At 50.5% G+C, this 18,455-nt stretch overlaps 1 protein-coding gene across 3 annotated transcripts in view; it reads right to left on the bottom strand.

The window, feature by feature from the left end:
* Positions 1 to 18,455, bottom strand: part of raver2 (ribonucleoprotein, PTB-binding 2) — a 297,302-nt gene that overhangs the window by 78,060 nt on the left and 200,787 nt on the right. For all 3 annotated transcript variants that reach the window (XM_055861584.1, XM_055861585.1, XM_055861583.1), the window contains exons 10-11: positions 16,847 to 16,955; positions 16,480 to 16,637 (exon numbers count right to left, since the gene is read on the bottom strand). In XM_055861584.1, coding sequence (XP_055717559.1) covers positions 16,480 to 16,637; positions 16,847 to 16,955 — 267 coding nt within the window. The remainder of the gene's footprint in view (positions 1 to 16,479; positions 16,638 to 16,846; positions 16,956 to 18,455) is intronic.

The raw sequence follows: 18,455 nt of genomic DNA, 5'->3' as shown, positions 1-18,455 counted from the left end.
TTATCCATCTCTCTCTCTCCTCTCTCTCCTCTAACCCATCTCTCTCTCCTCTCTCCTCTAACCCATCTCTCTCTCCTCTGTCCTTTAACCCATCTCTCTCTCCTCTCTCCTTTAACCCATCTCTCTCCCCTCTCTCCCCTTTAACCCATCTCTCTCTCCTCTCTCCTCTAACCCATCTCTCTCTCCTCTCTCCTTTAACCCATCTCTCTCTCCTCTCTCCTTTAACCCATCTCTCTCCCCTCTCTCCCCTTTAACCCATCTCTCTCTCCTTTAACCCATCTCTCCTCTCTCTCCTTATCCATCTCTCTCTCCCCTATATCCCATCTCTCACTCCTCTCTCCCCTTTAACCCATCACTCTCTCCTCTCTCTCCTTTAACCCATCTCTCTCCTCTCTCTCCTTTAACCAATCTCTCTCTCCTCTCTCTCCTTTAACCCATCTCTCTCTCCTCTCTCTCCTTTAACCAATCTCTCTCTCCTCTCTCTCCTTATCCATCTCTCTCTCCCCTATATCCCATCTCTCACTCCTCTCTCCTCTTTAACGCATCACTCTCTCCTCTCTCTCCTTTAACCCATCTTTCTATCCTCTCTCTCCTTTAACCCATCACTCTCTCCTCTCTCTCCTTTAACCCATCTCTCTCTCCTCTCTCTCCCCTTATCCATCTATCTCGCTCCCCTCTCTCCTTTAACCCATCTCTCTCTCCTCTAACCCATCTCTCTCTCCTCTCTCTCATTTAACCCATCTCTCTCTCCTCTCTCTCCTTATCCATCTCTCTCTCCCCTATATCCCATCTCTCACTCCTCTCTCCCCTTTAACCCATCACTCTCTCCTCTCTCTCCTCTCTCTCCTTTAACCCATCTCTCTCTCTCCTCTCTCCTTTAACCAATCTCTCTCTCCTCTCTCTCCTTATCCATCTCTCTCTCCCCTATATCCCATCTCTCACTCCTCTCTCCCCTTTAACCCATCACTCTCTCTTCTCTCTCCTTTAACCCATCTCTCTCTCCTCTCTCTCCTTTAACCAATCTCTCTCTCCTCTCTCTCCTTATCCATCTCTCTCTCCCCTATATCCCATCTCTCACTCCTCTCTCCTCTTTAACCCATCACTCTCTCCTCTCTCTCCTTTAAACCATCTCTCTCTCCTCTCTCCCCTTTAACCCATCACTCTCTCCTCTCTCTCCTTTAACCCATCTCTCTCTCCTCTCTCTCCTCTAACCCATCTCTCTCTCCTTTAACCCATCTCTCTCTCCTCTCTCTCCATTAACCCATCACTCTCCTCTCTCTCCTTTAACCCATCTCTCTCCTCTCCTTTATCCCATCTCTCTCCTCTCTCTGTCCCTCTCTTCCCTTACCCATCTATCTCCTCTATCTCTCCCTCTCTTCCCTTACCCATCTCTTTCCTCTCTATCTCTCCCTTATCTCTTTCCTCTCCATCTCTCCCTCTCTTCCCTTACCAATCTCTTTCATCTCTATCTCTCCCTCCCCATCTCTATCTTTCCCTGTCTTTCTTCCCTTACCCATCTCTCCCTCTCTCTCTCACCCTCTCTTCCCTTACCCATCTCTTTCCTCTCTATCTTTCCCTGTCTCTCTTCCCTTACCCATCTATTTCCTCCCTATCTTTCCCTGTCTCTCTTCCCTTACCCATCTCTTTCCTCTCTATCTTTCCCTGTCTCTCTTCCCTTACCCATCTCTTTCCTCTCTATCTTTCCCTGTCTCTCTTCCCTTACCCATCTCTTTCCTCTTTATCTTTCCCTGTCTCTCTTCCCTTACCCATCTCTTTCCTCTCTATCTTTCCCTGTCTGTCTTCCCTTACCCATCTCTTTCCTCTTTATCTTTCCCTGTCTCTCTTCCCTTACCCATCTCTTTCCTCTCTATCTTTCCCTGTCTCTCTTCCCTTACCCATCTCTTTCCTCTCTATCTTTCCCTGTCTCTCTTCCCTTACCCATCTCTTTCCTCTTTATCTTTCCCTGTCTCTCTTCCCTTACCCATCTATTTCCTCCCTATCTTTCCCTGTCTCTCTTCCCTTACCCATCTCTTTCCTCTCTCTTGCCTTACCCATCTCTCCCCCTTTCTTCCCTTAACCATCTCTCTATCCCTCTCTTCCCTTACCCATCTCTTTCCTCCCTATCTTTCCCTGTCTCTCTTCCCTTACCCATCTCCTTCCTCCCTATCTTTCCCTGTCTCTCTTCCCTTACCCATCTCTTTCCTCCCTATCTCTCCCTCTCTTCCCTTAACCATCTCTCTCCTCTCTCCCTATCTCCCCTCTCCCCTTTATCCCATCTTTCTATCCTCTCTCTCCTTTAACCCATCTCTCTCTCCTCTATCTCCTTTATCCCATCTTTCTATCCTCTCTCTCCTTTAACCCATCTCTCTCGCCTCTCTCTCCTTTATCCCATCTTTCTATCCTCTCTCTCCTTTAACCCATCTCTCTCTCCTCTCTCTCCTTTATCCCATCTCTCTTTCCTCTCTCTCCATCTTCCCTTACCCATCTCTTTCCATACCCATCTCTCTCCCTCTCTTCCCTTACCCATCTCTTTGCTCTCCATCTCTCCCTCTCTTCCCTTACCCATCTCTTTGCTCTCCATCTCTCCCTCTCTTCCCTTACCCATCTCTTTCCTCTCTATCTTTCCCTCTCTCTCCCTCTCTTCCCTTGCCCATCTCTCCCTGTCTCTCTCTCCCGCTCTTCCCTTACCCATCTCTTTCCTCTCTATCTCTCTCTCTTCCCTTACCCATCTCTTTCCCTATCTTCCCTTAACCATCTCTCTCCCTCTCTTCCCTTACCCATCTCTTTCCTCTCCATCTCTCCCTCTCTTCCCTTACCCATCTCTTTCCCCTCTATCTCTCCCTCTCTTCCCCATCTCTGTCCTCTCTTCCCTCTCCATCTCTCCCTCTCTTCCCTTACCCATCTCTTTCCTCTCTATCTCTCCCTCTCTTCCCTTACCCATCTCTTTGCTCTCCATTTCTCCCTCTCTTCCCTTACCCATCTCTTTCCTCTCTATCTTTCCCTCTCTCTCCCTCTCTTCCCTTGCCCATCTCTCCCTGTCTCTCTCTCCCGCTCTTCCCTTACCCATCTCTTTCCTCTCTATCTCTCTCTCTCTTCCGTTACCCATCTCTTTTCCTATCTTCCCTTAACCATCTCTCTCCCTCTCTTCCCTTACCCATCTATTCCCTCTCCATCTCTCCCTCTCTTCCCGTACCCATCTCTTTCCTCTCCATCTCTCCCTTTATTCCCTATCTCTTTCCTCTCCATCTCTCCCTCTCTTCCCTTATACATCTCTTTCCTCTCTCTCTCCCTCTCTTCCCTTACCCATCTCTTTCACCTCTATCTCTCCCTCCCCATCTCTTTCCTCTCTATCTTTCCCTGTCTCTCTTCCCTTACCCATCTCTCCCTTTCTCTCTCGCCCTCTCTTCCCTTACCCATCTCTTTCCTCTCTATCTTTCCCTGTCTCTCTTCCCTTACCCACCTCTTTCCTCCCTATCTCGCCCTCTCTTCCCTTAACCATCTCTCTCTCTCCCTCTCTCCCCTTTAACCCCTCTCTCTCACCCCTCTCTCCTTTAACCCATCTCTCTCTCCTTTAACCTATCTCCCTATCTCCTCTCTCTCATTTAACCCATCTCTCTCTCCTCTCTCTCCTTTATCCCATGTCTATCCCCTCTCTCTCTCCATCTTCCCTTACCCATCTCTTTCCATACCCATCTCGCTCCCTCTCTTCCCTTACCCATCTCTTTCCTCTCTCTCCCTCTCTTCCCTTACCCATCTCTTTGCTCTCTATCTCTCCCTTTCATCCCTATCTCTCCCTCTCTTCCCTTACCCATCTCTTTCCTCTCTCTTCCTCTCTTCCCTTACCCATCACTCTCTCCTCTCTCTCCTTTAACCCATCTCTCTCTCCTCTCTCTCCTTTAACCCATCTCTCTCTCCTCTCTCTCCTTTAACCCATCGCTCTCCTCTCTCTCCTCTAACCCATCTCTCTCTCCTCTCTCTCATTTAACCCATCTCTCTCTCCTCTAACCCATCTCTCTCTCCTTTAACCCATCTCTCTCTCCTCTCTCTCCTTTCACCTATCTCTCTCTCCTCTCTCTCCTTTAACCCATCTCTCTCTCCTCTCTCTCCTTTCTTTTCCTTTTCTTTTTCTTTATTTTTTAAATTTTATCCCCTTTTCTCCCCAATTTTTCGTGGTATCCAATCGCTAGTAATTACTATCTTGTCTCATCGCTACAACTCCCGTACGGGCTCGGGAGAGACGAAGGTCGAAAGCCATGCGTCCTCCGAAGCACAACCCAACCTAGCCGCACTGCTTCTTTAACACAGCGCGCCTCCAACCCGGAAGCCAGCCGCACCAATGTGTCGGAGGAAACACCGTGTACCTGTCCCCCTTGGTTAGCGCGCACTGCGCCCGGCCCGCCACAGGAGTCGCTGGAGCGCGATGAGACAAGGATATCCCTACCGGCCAAACCCACCCTAACCCGGACGACGCTAGCCCAATTGTGCGTCGCCCCACGGACCTCCCGGTCGCGGCCGGCTGCGACAGAGCCTGGGCGCGAACCCAGAGACTCTGGTGGCGCAGTTAGCACTGCGATGCAGTGCCCTAGACCACTGCGCCACCCGGGAGGCTCCTCTCTCTCCTTTCACCCATCTCTCTCTCCTCTCTCTCCTTTAACCCATCTCTCTCCCCTTATCCATCTCTCTCTCTCCCCTCTCTCCTTTAACCCATCTCTCTCCCCTCTAACCCATCTCTCTCCCCTCTCCCCTTTAACCCATCTCTCTCCCCTTTAACCCATCTCTCTCCTCTAACCCATCTCTCTCTCCTCTCTCCTTTAACCCATCTCTCTCTCCTCTCTCCTTTAACCCATCTATCTCTCCTCTAACCCATCTCTCTCCCCTCTCTCTCCATTAACCCATCTCTCTCTCCTCTCTCCTTTAACCCATCTCTCTCCCCTTTAACCCATCTCTCTCTCCTCTCCCCTTTAACCCATCTCTCTCTCTCCTCTCTCTCCTTTAACCCAGCTCTCTCTCCAACTCTCCCCTTATCCATCTCTCTCTCCTCTCTCCCTTTAACCAATCTCTCTCTCCCCTCTCCCCGTATCCATCTCTCTCTCCTCTCTCCCCTTTAACCCATCTCTCTCCCATCTCCATCTCTCTCCCCTCTCTCTCCCCTTATCCATCTCTCTCTCTCCTCTCTCCTTTAACCAATCTCTCTCTCCTCTCTCTCCTTATCCATCTCTCTCTCCCCTATATCCCATCTCTCACTCCTCTCTCCCCTTTAACCCATCACTCTCTCCTCTCTCTCCTTTAACCCATCTCTCTCTCTCCTCTCTCCTTTAACCAATCTCTCTCTCCTCTCTCTCCTTATCCATCTCTCTCTCCCCTATATCCCATCTCTCACTCCTCTCTCCCCTTTAACCCATCACTCTCTCCTCTCTCTCCTTTAACCCATCTCTCTCTCCTCTCTCTCCTTTAACCAATCTCTCTCTCCTCTCTCTCCTTATCCATCTCTCTCTCCCCTATATCCCATCTCTCACTCCTCTCTCCTCTTTAACCCATCACTCTCTCCTCTCTCTCCGTTAAACCATCTCTCTCTCCTCTCTCCCCTTTAACCCATCACTCTCTCCTCTCTCTCCTTTAACCCATCTCTCTCTCCTCTCTCTCCTTTAACCCATATCTCTCTCCTCTCTCTCCATTAACCCATCACTCTCCTCTCTCTCCTTTAACCCATCTCTCTCCTCTCTCCTTTATCCCATCTCTCTCCTCTCTCTGTCCCTCTCTTCCCTTACCCATCTATCTCCTCTATCTCTCCCTCTCTTCCCTTACCCATCTCTTTCCTCTCTATCTCTCCTTTATCTCTTTCCTCTCCATCTCTCCCTCTCTTCCCTTACAAATCTCTTTCATCTCTATCTCTCCCTCCCCATCTCTATCTTTCCCTGTCTTTCTTCCCTTACCCATCTCTCCCTCTCTCTCTCACCCTCTCTTCCCTTACCCATCTCTTTCCTCTCTATCTTTCCCTGTCTCTCTTCCCTTACCCATCTCTTTCCTCTCTATCTTTCCCTGTCTCTCTTCCCTTACCCATCTCTTTCCTCTTTATCTTTCCCTGTCTCTCTTCCCTTACCCATCTATTTCCTCCCTATCTTTCCCTGTCTCTCTTCCCTTACCCATCTCTTTCCTCTCTCTTGCCTTACCCATCTCTCCCCCTTTCTTCCCTTAACCATCTCTCTATCCCTCTCTTCCCTTACCCATCTCTTTCCTCCCTATCTTTCACTGTCTCTCTTCCCTTACCCATCTCCTTCCTCCCTATCTTTCCCTGTCTCTCTTCCCTTACCCATCTCTTTCCTCCCTATCTCTCCCTCTCTTCCCTTAACCATCTCTCTCCTCTCTCTCTCTCTCCCCTCTCTCCTTAAACCCATCTCTCTCTACCCTCTCTCCTTTAACCTATCTCCCTATCTCCCCTCTCCCCTTTATCCCATCTTTCTATCCTCTCTCTCCTTTAACCCATCTCTCTCTCCTCTATCTCCTTTATCCCATCTTTCTATCCTCTCTCTCCTTTAACCCATCTCTCTCGCCTCTCTCTCCTTTATCCCATCTTTCTATCCTCTCTCTCCTTTAACCCATCTCTCTCTCCTCTCTCTCCTTTATCCCATCTCTCTTTCCTCTCTCTCCATCTTCCCTTACCCATCTCTTTCCATACCCATCTCTCTCCCTCTCTTCCCTTACCCATCTCTTTGCTCTCCATCTCTCCCTCTCTTCCCTTACCCATCTCTTTGCTCTCCATCTCTCCCTCTCTTCCCTTACCCATCTCTTTCCTCTCTATCTTTCCCTCTCTCTCCCTCTCTTCCCTTGCCCATCTCTCCCTGTCTCTCTCTCCCGCTCTTCCCTTACCCATCTCTTTCCTCTCTATCTCTCTCTCTCTTCCCTTACCCATCTCTTTCCCTATCTTCCCTTAACCATCTCTCTCCCTCTCTTCCCTTACCCATCTCTTTCCTCTCCATCTCTCCCTCTCTTCCCTTACCCATCTCTTTCCCCTCTATCTCTCCCTCTCTTCCCCATCTCTGTCCTCTCTTCCCTCTCCATCTCTCCCTCTCTTCCCTTACCCATCTCTTTCCTTTCTATCTCTCCCTCTCTTCCCTTACCCATCTCTTTGCTCTCCATTTCTCCCTCTCTTCCCTTACCCATCTCTTTCCTCTCTATCTTTCCCTCTCTCTCCCTCTCTTCCCTTGCCCATCTCTCCCTGTCTCTCTCTCCCGCTCTTCCCTTACCCATCTCTTTCCTCTCTATCTCTCTCTCTCTTCCCTTACCCATCTCTTTTCCTATCTTCCCTTAACCATCTCTCTCCCTCTCTTCCCTTACCCATCTCTTCCCTCTCCATCTCTCCCTCTCTTCCCGTACCCATCTCTTTCCTCTCCATCTCTCCCTTTATTCCCTATCTCTTTCCTCTCCATCTCTCCCTCTCTTCCCTTATACATCTCTTTCCTCTCTCTCTCCCTCTCTTCCCTTACCCATCTCTTTCACCTCTCTCTCTCCCTCCCCATCTCTTTCCTCTCTATCTTTCCCTGTCTCTCTTCCCTTACCCATCTCTCCCTCTCTCTCTCGCCCTCTCTTCCCTTACCCATCTCTTTCCTCTTTCTCTCTCCCTCTCTCCCCTTTAACCCCTCTCTCTCCCCCTCTCTCCTTTAACCCATCTCTCTCTGCTTTAACCTATCTCCCTATCTCCTCTCTCTCATTTTACCCATCTCTCTCTCCTCTCTCTCCTTTATCCCATGTCTATCCCCTCTCTCTCTCCATCTTCCCTTACCCATCTCTTTCCATACCCATCTCGCTCCCTCTCTTCCCTTACCCATCTCTTTCCTCTCTCTCCCTCTCTTCCCTTACCCATCTCTTTGCTCTCTATCTCTCCCTTTCATCCCTATCTCTCCCTCTCTTCCCTTACCCATCTCTTTCCTCTCTCTTCCTCTCTTCCCTTACCCATCTCTCCCTCTCTTCCCTTACCCATCTGTTTCCTCTCTATCTCCCCCTCTCTTCCCTTACCCATCTCTCCCTCTCTTCCCTTACCCATCTCTTTCCTCTCTATCTCCCCCTGTCTTCCCTTACCCATCTCTTTCCTCTCCATCTTTCCCTTTATTCCCTATCTCTTTCCTCTCCATCTCTCCCTCTCTTCCCTTATCCATCTCTTTCCTCTCCATCTCTCCCTCTCTTCCCGTACCCATCTCTTTCCTCTCCATCTCTCCCTTTATTCCCTATCTCTTTCCTCTCCATCTCTCCCTCTCTTCCCTTATCCATCTCTTTCCTCTCTCTCTCCCTCTCTTCCCTTACCCATCTCTTTCCTCTCTCTCTCCCTCTCATCTCTCTCCCTCTCTTCATTAACCCATCTCTCTCTCCCTCTTCATTAACCCATCTCTCTCTCCCTCTCTTCATTAACCAATTTCTCTCTCCCTCTCTTCATTAACCAATCTATCTCCCTCTTTTCATTAACCCATCTCTCTCTCCCTCTCTTCATTAACCCAGCTCTCTCTCTCCCTCTCTTCATTAACCCATCTCTCTCCCTCTCTTCATTAACCCATCTCTCTCATTCTCTTCATTAACCCATCTCTCTCTCCCTCTCTTCATTAAGTCATCACTCTCTCCCTCTTTTTATTAACCCATTTCTCTCTCCCTCTTTTCATTAACCAATTTCTCTCTCCCTCTTTTTATTAACCAATTTCTCTCTCCCTCTCTTCATTAACCCATCTCTCTCTCCCTCCCTTCATTAAGTCATCTCTCTCTCCCTCTTTTTATTAACCCATTTCTCTCTCCCTCTTTTCATTAACCAATTTCTCTCTCCCTCTTTTTATTAACCAATTTCTCTCTCCCTCTCTTCATTAACCCATCTCTCTCTCCCTCTCTTCATTAACCCATCTCTCTCCTCTTCATTAACCCATCTCTCTCTCCCTCTTTTCATTAACCCATCTCTCTCTCCCTCTTTTTATTAACCCATTTCTCTCTCCCTCTTTTCATTAACCAATTTCTCTCTCCCTCTTTTTATTAACCAATTTCTCTCTCCCTCTCTTCATTAACCCATCTCTCTCTCCCTCTCTTCATTAACCCATCTCTCTCTCCCTCTCTTCATTAAGTCATCTCTCTCTCCCTCTCTTCATTAACCCATCTCTCTCCTCTTCATTAACCCATCTCTCTCTCCCTCTCTTCATTAAGTCATCTCTCTCTCCCTCTTTTCATTAACCCATTTCTCTCTCCCTCTCTTCATTACCCATCTCTCTCTCCCTCTCTTCATTAACCCATCTCTCTCTCCCTCTCTTCATTAAGTCATCTCTCTCTCCCTCTTTTCATTAACCCATTTCTCTCTCCCTCTCTTCATTAACCCATCTCTCTCTCTCTCTTCATTAACACATCTCTCTCTCCCTCTCTTCATTAACCCATCTCTCTCCCTCTCTTCATTAACCCATTACTCTCTCACACTTCTATCTCATATTGTTCCTTTCTCTCTACATAACTCTACCTCTCCCCACTCTCTCTCTTTTCACTACCCTGTCTACCGCAACACACCCCACTCTCTCTCTTTTCACTACACTGTCTACCACAACACACACCCCCTCTCTCTCTTTTCACTACACTGTCTACCGCAACACCCCCCTCTCTCTCTTTTCACTACACTGTCTACCACAACACCCCCCCCTCTCTCTCTTTTCACTACCCTGTCTACCGCAACACCCCCCCTCTCTCTCTTTTCACTACCCTGTCTACCGCAACACACCCCCCTCTCTCTCTCTTTTCACTACCCTGTCTACCGCAACACCCCCCCTCTCTCTCTCATTTCACTACCATGTCTACCGCAACACCCCCCCCTCTCTCTCTCTTTTCACTACCCTGTCTACCGCAACACCCCCCCCTCTCTCTCTCTTTTCACTACCCTGTCTACCGCAACACACCCCCCTCTCTCTAATCTTTTCACTACACTGTCTACCGCAACACACACCCCCCCTCTCTCTTTTCACTCCTCTGTCTACCACAACACACCCCCCCTCTCTCTCTATTTTCACTACCCTGTCTACCGCAACACACCCCCTCTCTCTCTCTTTTCACTACCCTGTCTACCACAACACACCCCTCTCTCTCTCTTTTTTCACTACCCTGTCTACCGCAACACATCCCCCTCTCTCTCTCTATTTTCACTACCCTGTCTACCGCAACACACCCCCCCTCTCTCTCTATTTTCACTACCCTGTCTACCGCAACACATCCCCCTCTCTCTCTCTTTTTACTACCCTGTCTACCACAACACACCCCCCTCTCTCTCTTTTCACTACCCTGTCTACCGCAACACACCCCCCCTCTCTCTCTTTTCACTACCATGTCTACCGCAACACCCCCCCCCTCTCTCTTTTCACTACCCTGTCTACCGCAACACACCCCCCCTCTATCTCTCTTTTCACTACCCTGTCTACCGCAACACCCCCCCTCTCTCTCTCTTTTCACTACCATGTCTACCACAACGCACCCCCCCTCTCTCTCTCTTTTCACTACCCTGTCTACCGCAACACCCCCTCCTCTCTCTCTCTTTTCACTACCCTGTCTACCGCAACACCCTCCCCTCTCTCTCTTTTCACTACCCTGTCTACCACAACACCCCCCCCCTCTCTCTTTTCACTACCCTGTCTACCGCAACACACCCCCTCTCTCTCTTTTCACTACCCTGTCTACCGCAACACCCCCCCCCCCTCTCTCTCTCTTTTCACTACCCTGTCTACCACAACACCCCCCCCTCTCTCTTTTCACTACCCTGTCTACCACAACACACCCCACTCTCTCTCTCTTTTCACTACCCTGTCTACCGTAACACCCCCCCCTCTCTCTCTTTTCACTACCCTGTCTACCGCAACACATCCCTCTCTCTCTCTCTCTTTTCACTTCCATGTCTACCACAACACACCCCCCCTCTCTCTCTTTTCACTACCCTGTCTACCGCAACACACCCCCTCTCTCTCTCTTTTCACTACCCTGTCTACCGCAACACATCCCTCTCTCTCTCTCTCTTTTCACTTCCATGTCTACCACAACACACCCCCCCTCTCTCTCTTTTCACTACCCTGTCTACCGCAACACACCCCCTCTCTCTCTCTTTTCACTACCCTGTCTACCGCAACACACCCTCCCTCTCTCTCTCTTTTCACTACCCTGTCTACCACAACACACCCCCCCTCTCTCTCTCTTTTCACTACCCTGTCTACCGCAACAACCACCCTCTCTCTATCTTTTCACTACCCTGTCTACCACAACACCCCCCCCTCTCTCTCTTTTCACTACCCTGTCTACCGCAACACACCCCCCTCTCTCTCTTTTCACTACCCTGTCTACCGCAACACCCTCCTCTCTCTTTTCACTACACTGTCTACTGCAACACCCCCCCTCTCTCTCTCTTTTCACTACCCTGTCTACCACAACACCCCCCCTCTCTCTCTTTTCACTACCCTGTCTACCGCAACACACCCCCCTCTCTCTCTTTTCACTACCCTGTCTACCGCAACACCCCCCTCTCTCTCTCTCTTTTCACTACCATGTCTACTGCAACACACCCCCCCCTCTCTCTTTTCACTACACTGTCTACCACAACACCCCCCCTCTCTCTCTCTTTTCACTACCCTGTCTACCGCAACACCCCCCCCTCTCTCTCTCTTTTCACTACCCTGTCTACCGCAACACACCCCCCCTCTCTCTCTTTTCACTACCCTGTCTACCGCAACACACCCCCCCTCTCTCTCTTTTCACTACCCTGTCTACCACAACACCCCCCCCCTCTCTCTCTCTTTTCACTACCCTGTCTACCACAACACCCCCCCCTCTCTCTCTCTTTTCACTACCCTGTCTACCGCAACACACCCCCCCTCTCTCTCTTTTCACTACCCTGTCTACCACAACACACCCCCCCTCTCTCTCTCTTTTCACTACCCTGTCTACCACAACACACCCGCCCTCTCTCTCTCTTTTCACTACCATGTCTACCGCAACACACCCCCCCTCTCTCTCTCTTTTCACTACCCTGTCTACCGCAACACCCCCCCCTCTCTCTCTCTTTTCACTACCATGTCTACCGCAACACCCCCCCCTCTCTCTCTTTTCACTACCATGTCTACCGCAACACCCCCCCTCTCTCTCTCTTTTCACTACCCTGTCTACCGCAACACACCCCCCCTCTCTCTCTTTTCACTACCCTGTCTACCGCAACACACCCCCTCTCTCTCTTTTCACTACCCTGTCTACCGCAACACCCCCCCTCTCTCTCTCTTTTCACTACCCTGTCTACCGCAACAGCCCCCCCTCTCTCTCTCTTTTCACTACCCTGTCTACCGCAACCAACCCCCCTCTCTCTCTTTTCACTACCCTGTCTACCGCAACACACCCCCTCTCTCTCTCTTTTCACTACCCTGTCTACCGCAACCAACCCCCCTCTCTCTCTTTTCACTACCCTGTCTACCGCAACACATCCCTCTCTCTCTCTCTCTTTTCACTTCCATGTCTACCACAACACACCCCCCCTCTCTCTCTTTTCACTACCCTGTCTACCGCAACACACCCCCTCTCTCTCTCTTTTCACTACCCTGTCTACCGCAACACACCCTCCCTCTCTCTCTCTTTTCACTACCCTGTCTACCACAACACCCCCCCTCTCTCTCTTTTCACTACCCTGTCTACCGCAACACACCCCCCCTCTCTCTCTCTTTTCACTACCCTGTCTACCACAACACCCCCCCTCTCTCTCTCTTTTCACTACCATGTCTACCGCAACACACCCCCCCTCTCTCTCTCTTTTCACTACCCTGTCTACCGCAACACCCCCCCCTCTCTCTCTCTTTTCACTACCATGTCTACCGCAACACCCCCCCCTCTCTCTCTTTTCACTACCATGTCTACCGCAACACCCCCCCTCTCTCTCTCTTTTCACTACCCTGTCTACCGCAACACACCCCCCCTCTCTCTCTTTTCACTACCCTGTCTACCGCAACACACCCCCTCTCTCTCTTTTCACTACCCTGTCTACCGCAACACCCCCCCTCTCTCTCTCTTTTCACTACCCTGTCTACCGCAACACCCCCCCCTCTCTCTCTCTTTTCACTACCATGTCTACCGCAACACCCCCCCCTCTCTCTCTTTTCACTACCATGTCTACCGCAACACCCCCCCCTCTCTCTTTTCACTACCATGTCTACCGCAACACCCCCCCCTCTCTCTCTTTTCACTACCATGTCTACCGCAACACCCCCCCCTCTCTCTTTTCACTACCCTGTCTACCGCAACACCCCCCCCTCTCTCTCTCTCTTCACTACCATGTCTACCGCAACACCCCCCCCTCTCTCTTTTCACTACCCTGTCTACCGCAACACACCCCCTCTCTCTTTTCACTACCATGTCTACCGCAACACCCCCCCCTCTCTCTCTTTTCACTACCATGTCTACCGCAACACCCCCCCCTCTCTCTTTTCACTACCATGTCTACCGCAACACCCCCCCTCTCTCTCTCTTTTCACTACCCTGTCTACCGCAACACACCCCCCTCTCTCTCTTTTCACTACCCTGTCTACCGCAACACACCCCACTCTCTCTTTCTTTTCACTACCCTGTCTACCGCAACAGCCCCCCCCCTCTCTCTCTTTTCACTACCCTGTCTACCACAACACCCCCCCCTCTCTCTCTCTTTTCACTACCCTGTCTACCGCAACAGCCCCCCCCCTCTCTCTCTTTTCACTACCCTGTCTACCGCAACACACCCCCCTCTCTCTCTCTTTTCACTACCCTGTCTACCACAACACCCCCCCCCTCTCTCTTTTCACTACCCTGTCTACCGCAACACCCCCCCTCTCTCTCTTTTCACTACCCTGTCTACCGCAACACCCCCCCTCTCTCTCTTTTCACTACCCTGTCTACCACAACACACCCCCCCTCTCTCTCTCTTTTTACTACCCTGTCTACCGCAACACACGCCCCCCTCTCTCTCTCTATTCACTACCCTGTCTACCACAACACACCCCTCTCTCTCTTTTCACTACCCTGTCTACCACAACACCCCCCCCTCTCTCTCTTTTCACTAGCCTGTCTACCACAACACACCCCCCTCTCTCTCTCTTTTCACTAGCCTGTCTACCGCAACACACCCCCCTCTCTCTCTCTTTTCACTACCCTGTCTACCGCAACAGCCCCCCCTCTCTCTCTCTTTTCACTACCCTGTCTACCGCAACACACCCCCCTCTCTCTTTTCACTACCCTGTCTACCGCAACACATCCCTCTCTCTCTCTCTTTTCACTACCATGTCTACCACAACACACCCCCCCTCTCTCTCTTTTCACTACCCTGTCTACCGCAACACACCCCCTCTCTCTCTCTTTTCACTACCCTGTCTACCGCAACACATCCCTCTCTCTCTCTCTTTTCACTACCCTGTCTACCGCAACAGCCCCCCCTCTCTCTCTCTTTTCACTACCATGTCTACCGCAACCAACCCCCCTCTCTCTTTTCACTACCCTGTCTACCACAACACCCCCCCTCTCTCTCTCTTTTCACTACCCTGTCTACCGCAACACACCCCCCCCTCTCTCTCTTTTCACTACCATGTCTACCACAACACCCCCCCCTCTCTCTCTTTTCACTACCCTGTCTACCGCAACACCCCCCCCTCTCTCTCTCTTTTCACTACCCTGTCTACCGCAACACACCCCCCCTCTCTCTCTCTTTTCACTACCCTGTCTACCACAACACACCCCCCCTCTCTCTCTCTTTTCACTACCCTGTCTACCGCAACACCCCCCCTCTCTCTCTCTTTTCACTACCCTGTCTACTGCAACACCCCCCTCTCTCTCTCTTTTTTAACTACCATGTCTACTGCAACACACCCCCCTCTCTCTCTCTTTTCACTACCATGTCTACCGCAACACCCCCCCTCTCTCTCTCTTTTCACTACCCTGTCTACCGCAACACACCCCCCTCTCTCTCTTTTCACTACCCTGTCTACCGCAACACACCCCCTCTCTCTCTTTTCACTACCATGTCTACCGCAACACCCCCCCCTCTCTCTCTCTTTTCACTACCATGTCTACCGCAACACACCCCCCCTCTCTCTCTCTTTTCACTACCCTGTCTACCGCAACACACCCCCTCTCTCTCTCTTTTCACTACCATGTCTACCGCAACACACCCCCCCTCTCTCTCTCTTTTCACTACCCTGTCTACCGCAACACACCCCCCTCTCTCTCTCTTTTCACTACCATGTCTACCACAACACACCCCCCTCTCTCTCTCTTTTCACTACCATGTCTACCACAACACACCCCTCTCTCTCTCTCTTTTCACTACCCTGTCTACCGCAACACACCCCCCTCTCTCTCTCTTTTCACTACCCTGTCTACCGCAACACACCCCCTCCCCCCTCTCTCTCTTTTCACTACCATGTCTACCGCAACACACCCCCTCTCTCTCTTTTCACTACCATGTCTACCGCAACACACCTCCTCTCTCTCTTTTCACTACCCTGTCTACCACAACACCCCCCCTCTCTCTCTTTTCACTAGCCTGTCTACCACAACACACCCCACTCTCTCTTTTCACTACCCTGTCTACCGCAACACCCCCCCCTCTCTCTCTTTTCACTACCCTGTCTACCGCAACCCCCCCCCCCTCTCTCTCTCTTTTTACTACCCTGTCTACCGCAACACACCCCCCTCTCTCTCTCTTTTCACTACACTGTCTACCACAACACCCCCCCTAACTCTCTTTTCACTACCCTGTCTACCGCAACACCCCCCCTCTCTCTCTTTTCACTACCCTGTCTACCACAACACACCCCCCCCTCTCTCTCTTTTTACTACCCTGTCTACCGCAACACACACCCCCCTCTCTCTCTATTCACTACCCTGTCTACCGCAACACACACCCCCTCTCTCTCTTTTCACTACCCTGTCTACCACAACACACACCCCCTCTCTCCCTTTTCACTACCCTGTCTACCACAACACACCCCCTCTCTCTCTTTTCACTACCCTGTCTACCGCAACACCCCCCCCCCTCTCTCTCTTTTCACTACCCTGTCTACCGCAACACACCCCACTCTCTCTCTTTTCACTACACTGTCTACCACAACACCCCCCCCCCTCTCTCTTTTCACTACCCTGTCTACCGCAACACCCCCCCCTCTCTCTCTCTTTTCACTACCCTGTCTACCGCAACACCCCCCCCCTCTCTCTCTTTTCACTACCCTGTCTACCGCAACACCCCCCCTCTCTCTTTTCACTACCCTGTCTACCACAACACCCCCCCCTCTCTCTCTCTTTCTCCATCTTTCTAAAACATTACAGAATTGTGAGTAATTGCAAAAACAACCTGTCTCCATGAGGAAGCACGGAAGACAGAATGACTTACTGTGCAGAGCTGAACAGTTTGGGTGTGTGCTCACCCCTGCGTAAACACGCGTGTCTGTGTGTGCATGCCTGTGCATGTGTGTGTGTGTATGTTACCTGTGAGTATGCCTGGCTGTAGTGACTGTAGTCTGCAGAGGTATCAGTGCTGTAGGGTGCTGGAGTTTGGGAAGTGGAGGGTTGGGAGACAGGGGGCATAGCACTGCTGTACACCCCAACTAGAGGCTGCCCTGTCTGCGTTTTACAGGCTGCCGGGGCTGTAAAACGCAAACAACCAAACAACCACACAGAGAATACAGTCAAGTACACACAGCCATAGAAAAAGAGGACATCATCTGTAATAGTTAATGTGAGTCATTTTTTAATAACAAGCCCCAACAAGTTATAAGAAACATGTTAAAACGAGCGACATGTCCTTTATACTGGCTCATAACAATGAATGTATCTGTGTGTGTGTGTGCTTTACCTTGCAGCACCATGCCAGGTAGCACACTAGCTAGATTCAGGTATGGATTGGAGGGTAGCTTCATCTCTTTAGGGGGGTCACCCAGGAGAGAGAACTGACTGCTGGGAGCCTGGAGAAAGACAGAGATGGATAACATTGGACTTTACCACACTGTTACCTAAGTAATTACCCAAATCAGAACAACCCATCATACTAACGGAGCATTAATGCATTCAACAGCTGTAGATGTTCAAGTCAAAATGCTGTAGACCCTTTCAGACTGTGTTGCCACCTAGCTCACAATCAGCCCTCTATATAACTACCTAGCCACCCCATACAGCCGTGTGTATCTCACCTAGCTCACAATCAGCCCTCTATATAACTACCTAGCCACCCCATACAGCCGTGTGTATCTCACCTAGCTCACAATCAGCCCTCTATATAACTACCCAGCCACCCCATACAGCCATGTGTATCTCAGCTTGCCTCACAGTTAGCCCTCTATATAACTACCTAGCCACCCCATACAGTCGTGTGTATCTCAGCTTGCCTCACAATCAGCCCTCTATATAACTACCTAGCCACCCCATACAGCCGTGTGTATCTCACCTAGCTCACAATCAGCCCTCTATATAACTACCTAGCCACCCAATACAGCCGTGTGTATCTCACCTAGCTCACAATCAGCCATCTATATAACTACCTAGCCACCCCATACAGCCGTGTGTATCTCACCTAGCTCACAATCAGCCCTCTATATAACTACCTTGCCACCCCATACAGCCGTGTCTATCTCAGCTTGCCTCACAATTAGCCCTCTATATAACTACCTAGCCACCCCATACAGCCGGGTGTATCTCAGCTTGCCTCACAATCAGTCCTCTATATAACTACCTAGCCACCCCATACAGCCGGGTGTATCTCAGCTTGCCTCACAATCAGCCCTCTATATAACTACCTAGCCACCCCATACAGCCGTGTGTATCTCACCTAGCTCACAATCAGCCCTCTATATAACTACCTAGCCACCCCATACAGCCGTGTGTATCTCAGCTTGCCTCACAATCAGCCCTCTATATAACTACCTAGCCACCCCATACAGCCGTGTGTATCTCACCTAGCTCACAATCAGCCCTCTATATAACTACCTAGCCACCCCATACAGCCGTGTGTATCTCACCTAGCTCACAATCAGCCCTCTATATAACTACCTAGCCACCCCATACAGCCGTGTGTATCTCAGCTTGCCTCACAGTCAGCCCTCTATATAACTACCTAGCCACCCCATACAGCCGGGTGTATCTCACCTAGCTCACAATCAGCCCTCTATATAACTACCTAGCCACCCCATACAGCCGTGTGTATCTCACCTAGCTCACAATCAGCCCTCTATATAACTACCTAGCCACCCCATACAGCCATGTGTATCTCAGCTTGCCTCACAGTCAGCCCTCTATATACCTACCTAGCCACCCCATACAGCCGTGTGTATCTCACCTAGCTCACAATCAGCCCTCTATATAACTACCCAGCCACCCCATACAGCCATGTGTATCTCAGCTTGCCTCACAGTTAGCCCTCTATATAACTACCTAGCCACCCCATACAGTCGTGTGTATCTCAGCTTGCC

Source organism: Salvelinus fontinalis, chromosome 14, assembly GCF_029448725.1.
Source record: "Salvelinus fontinalis isolate EN_2023a chromosome 14, ASM2944872v1, whole genome shotgun sequence".
NCBI lineage: Eukaryota > Metazoa > Chordata > Actinopteri > Salmoniformes > Salmonidae > Salvelinus > Salvelinus fontinalis.
The sequence above is the reverse complement of the archived record's forward strand: the minus strand, read 5'-3'. Positions and strand labels throughout refer to the sequence as shown.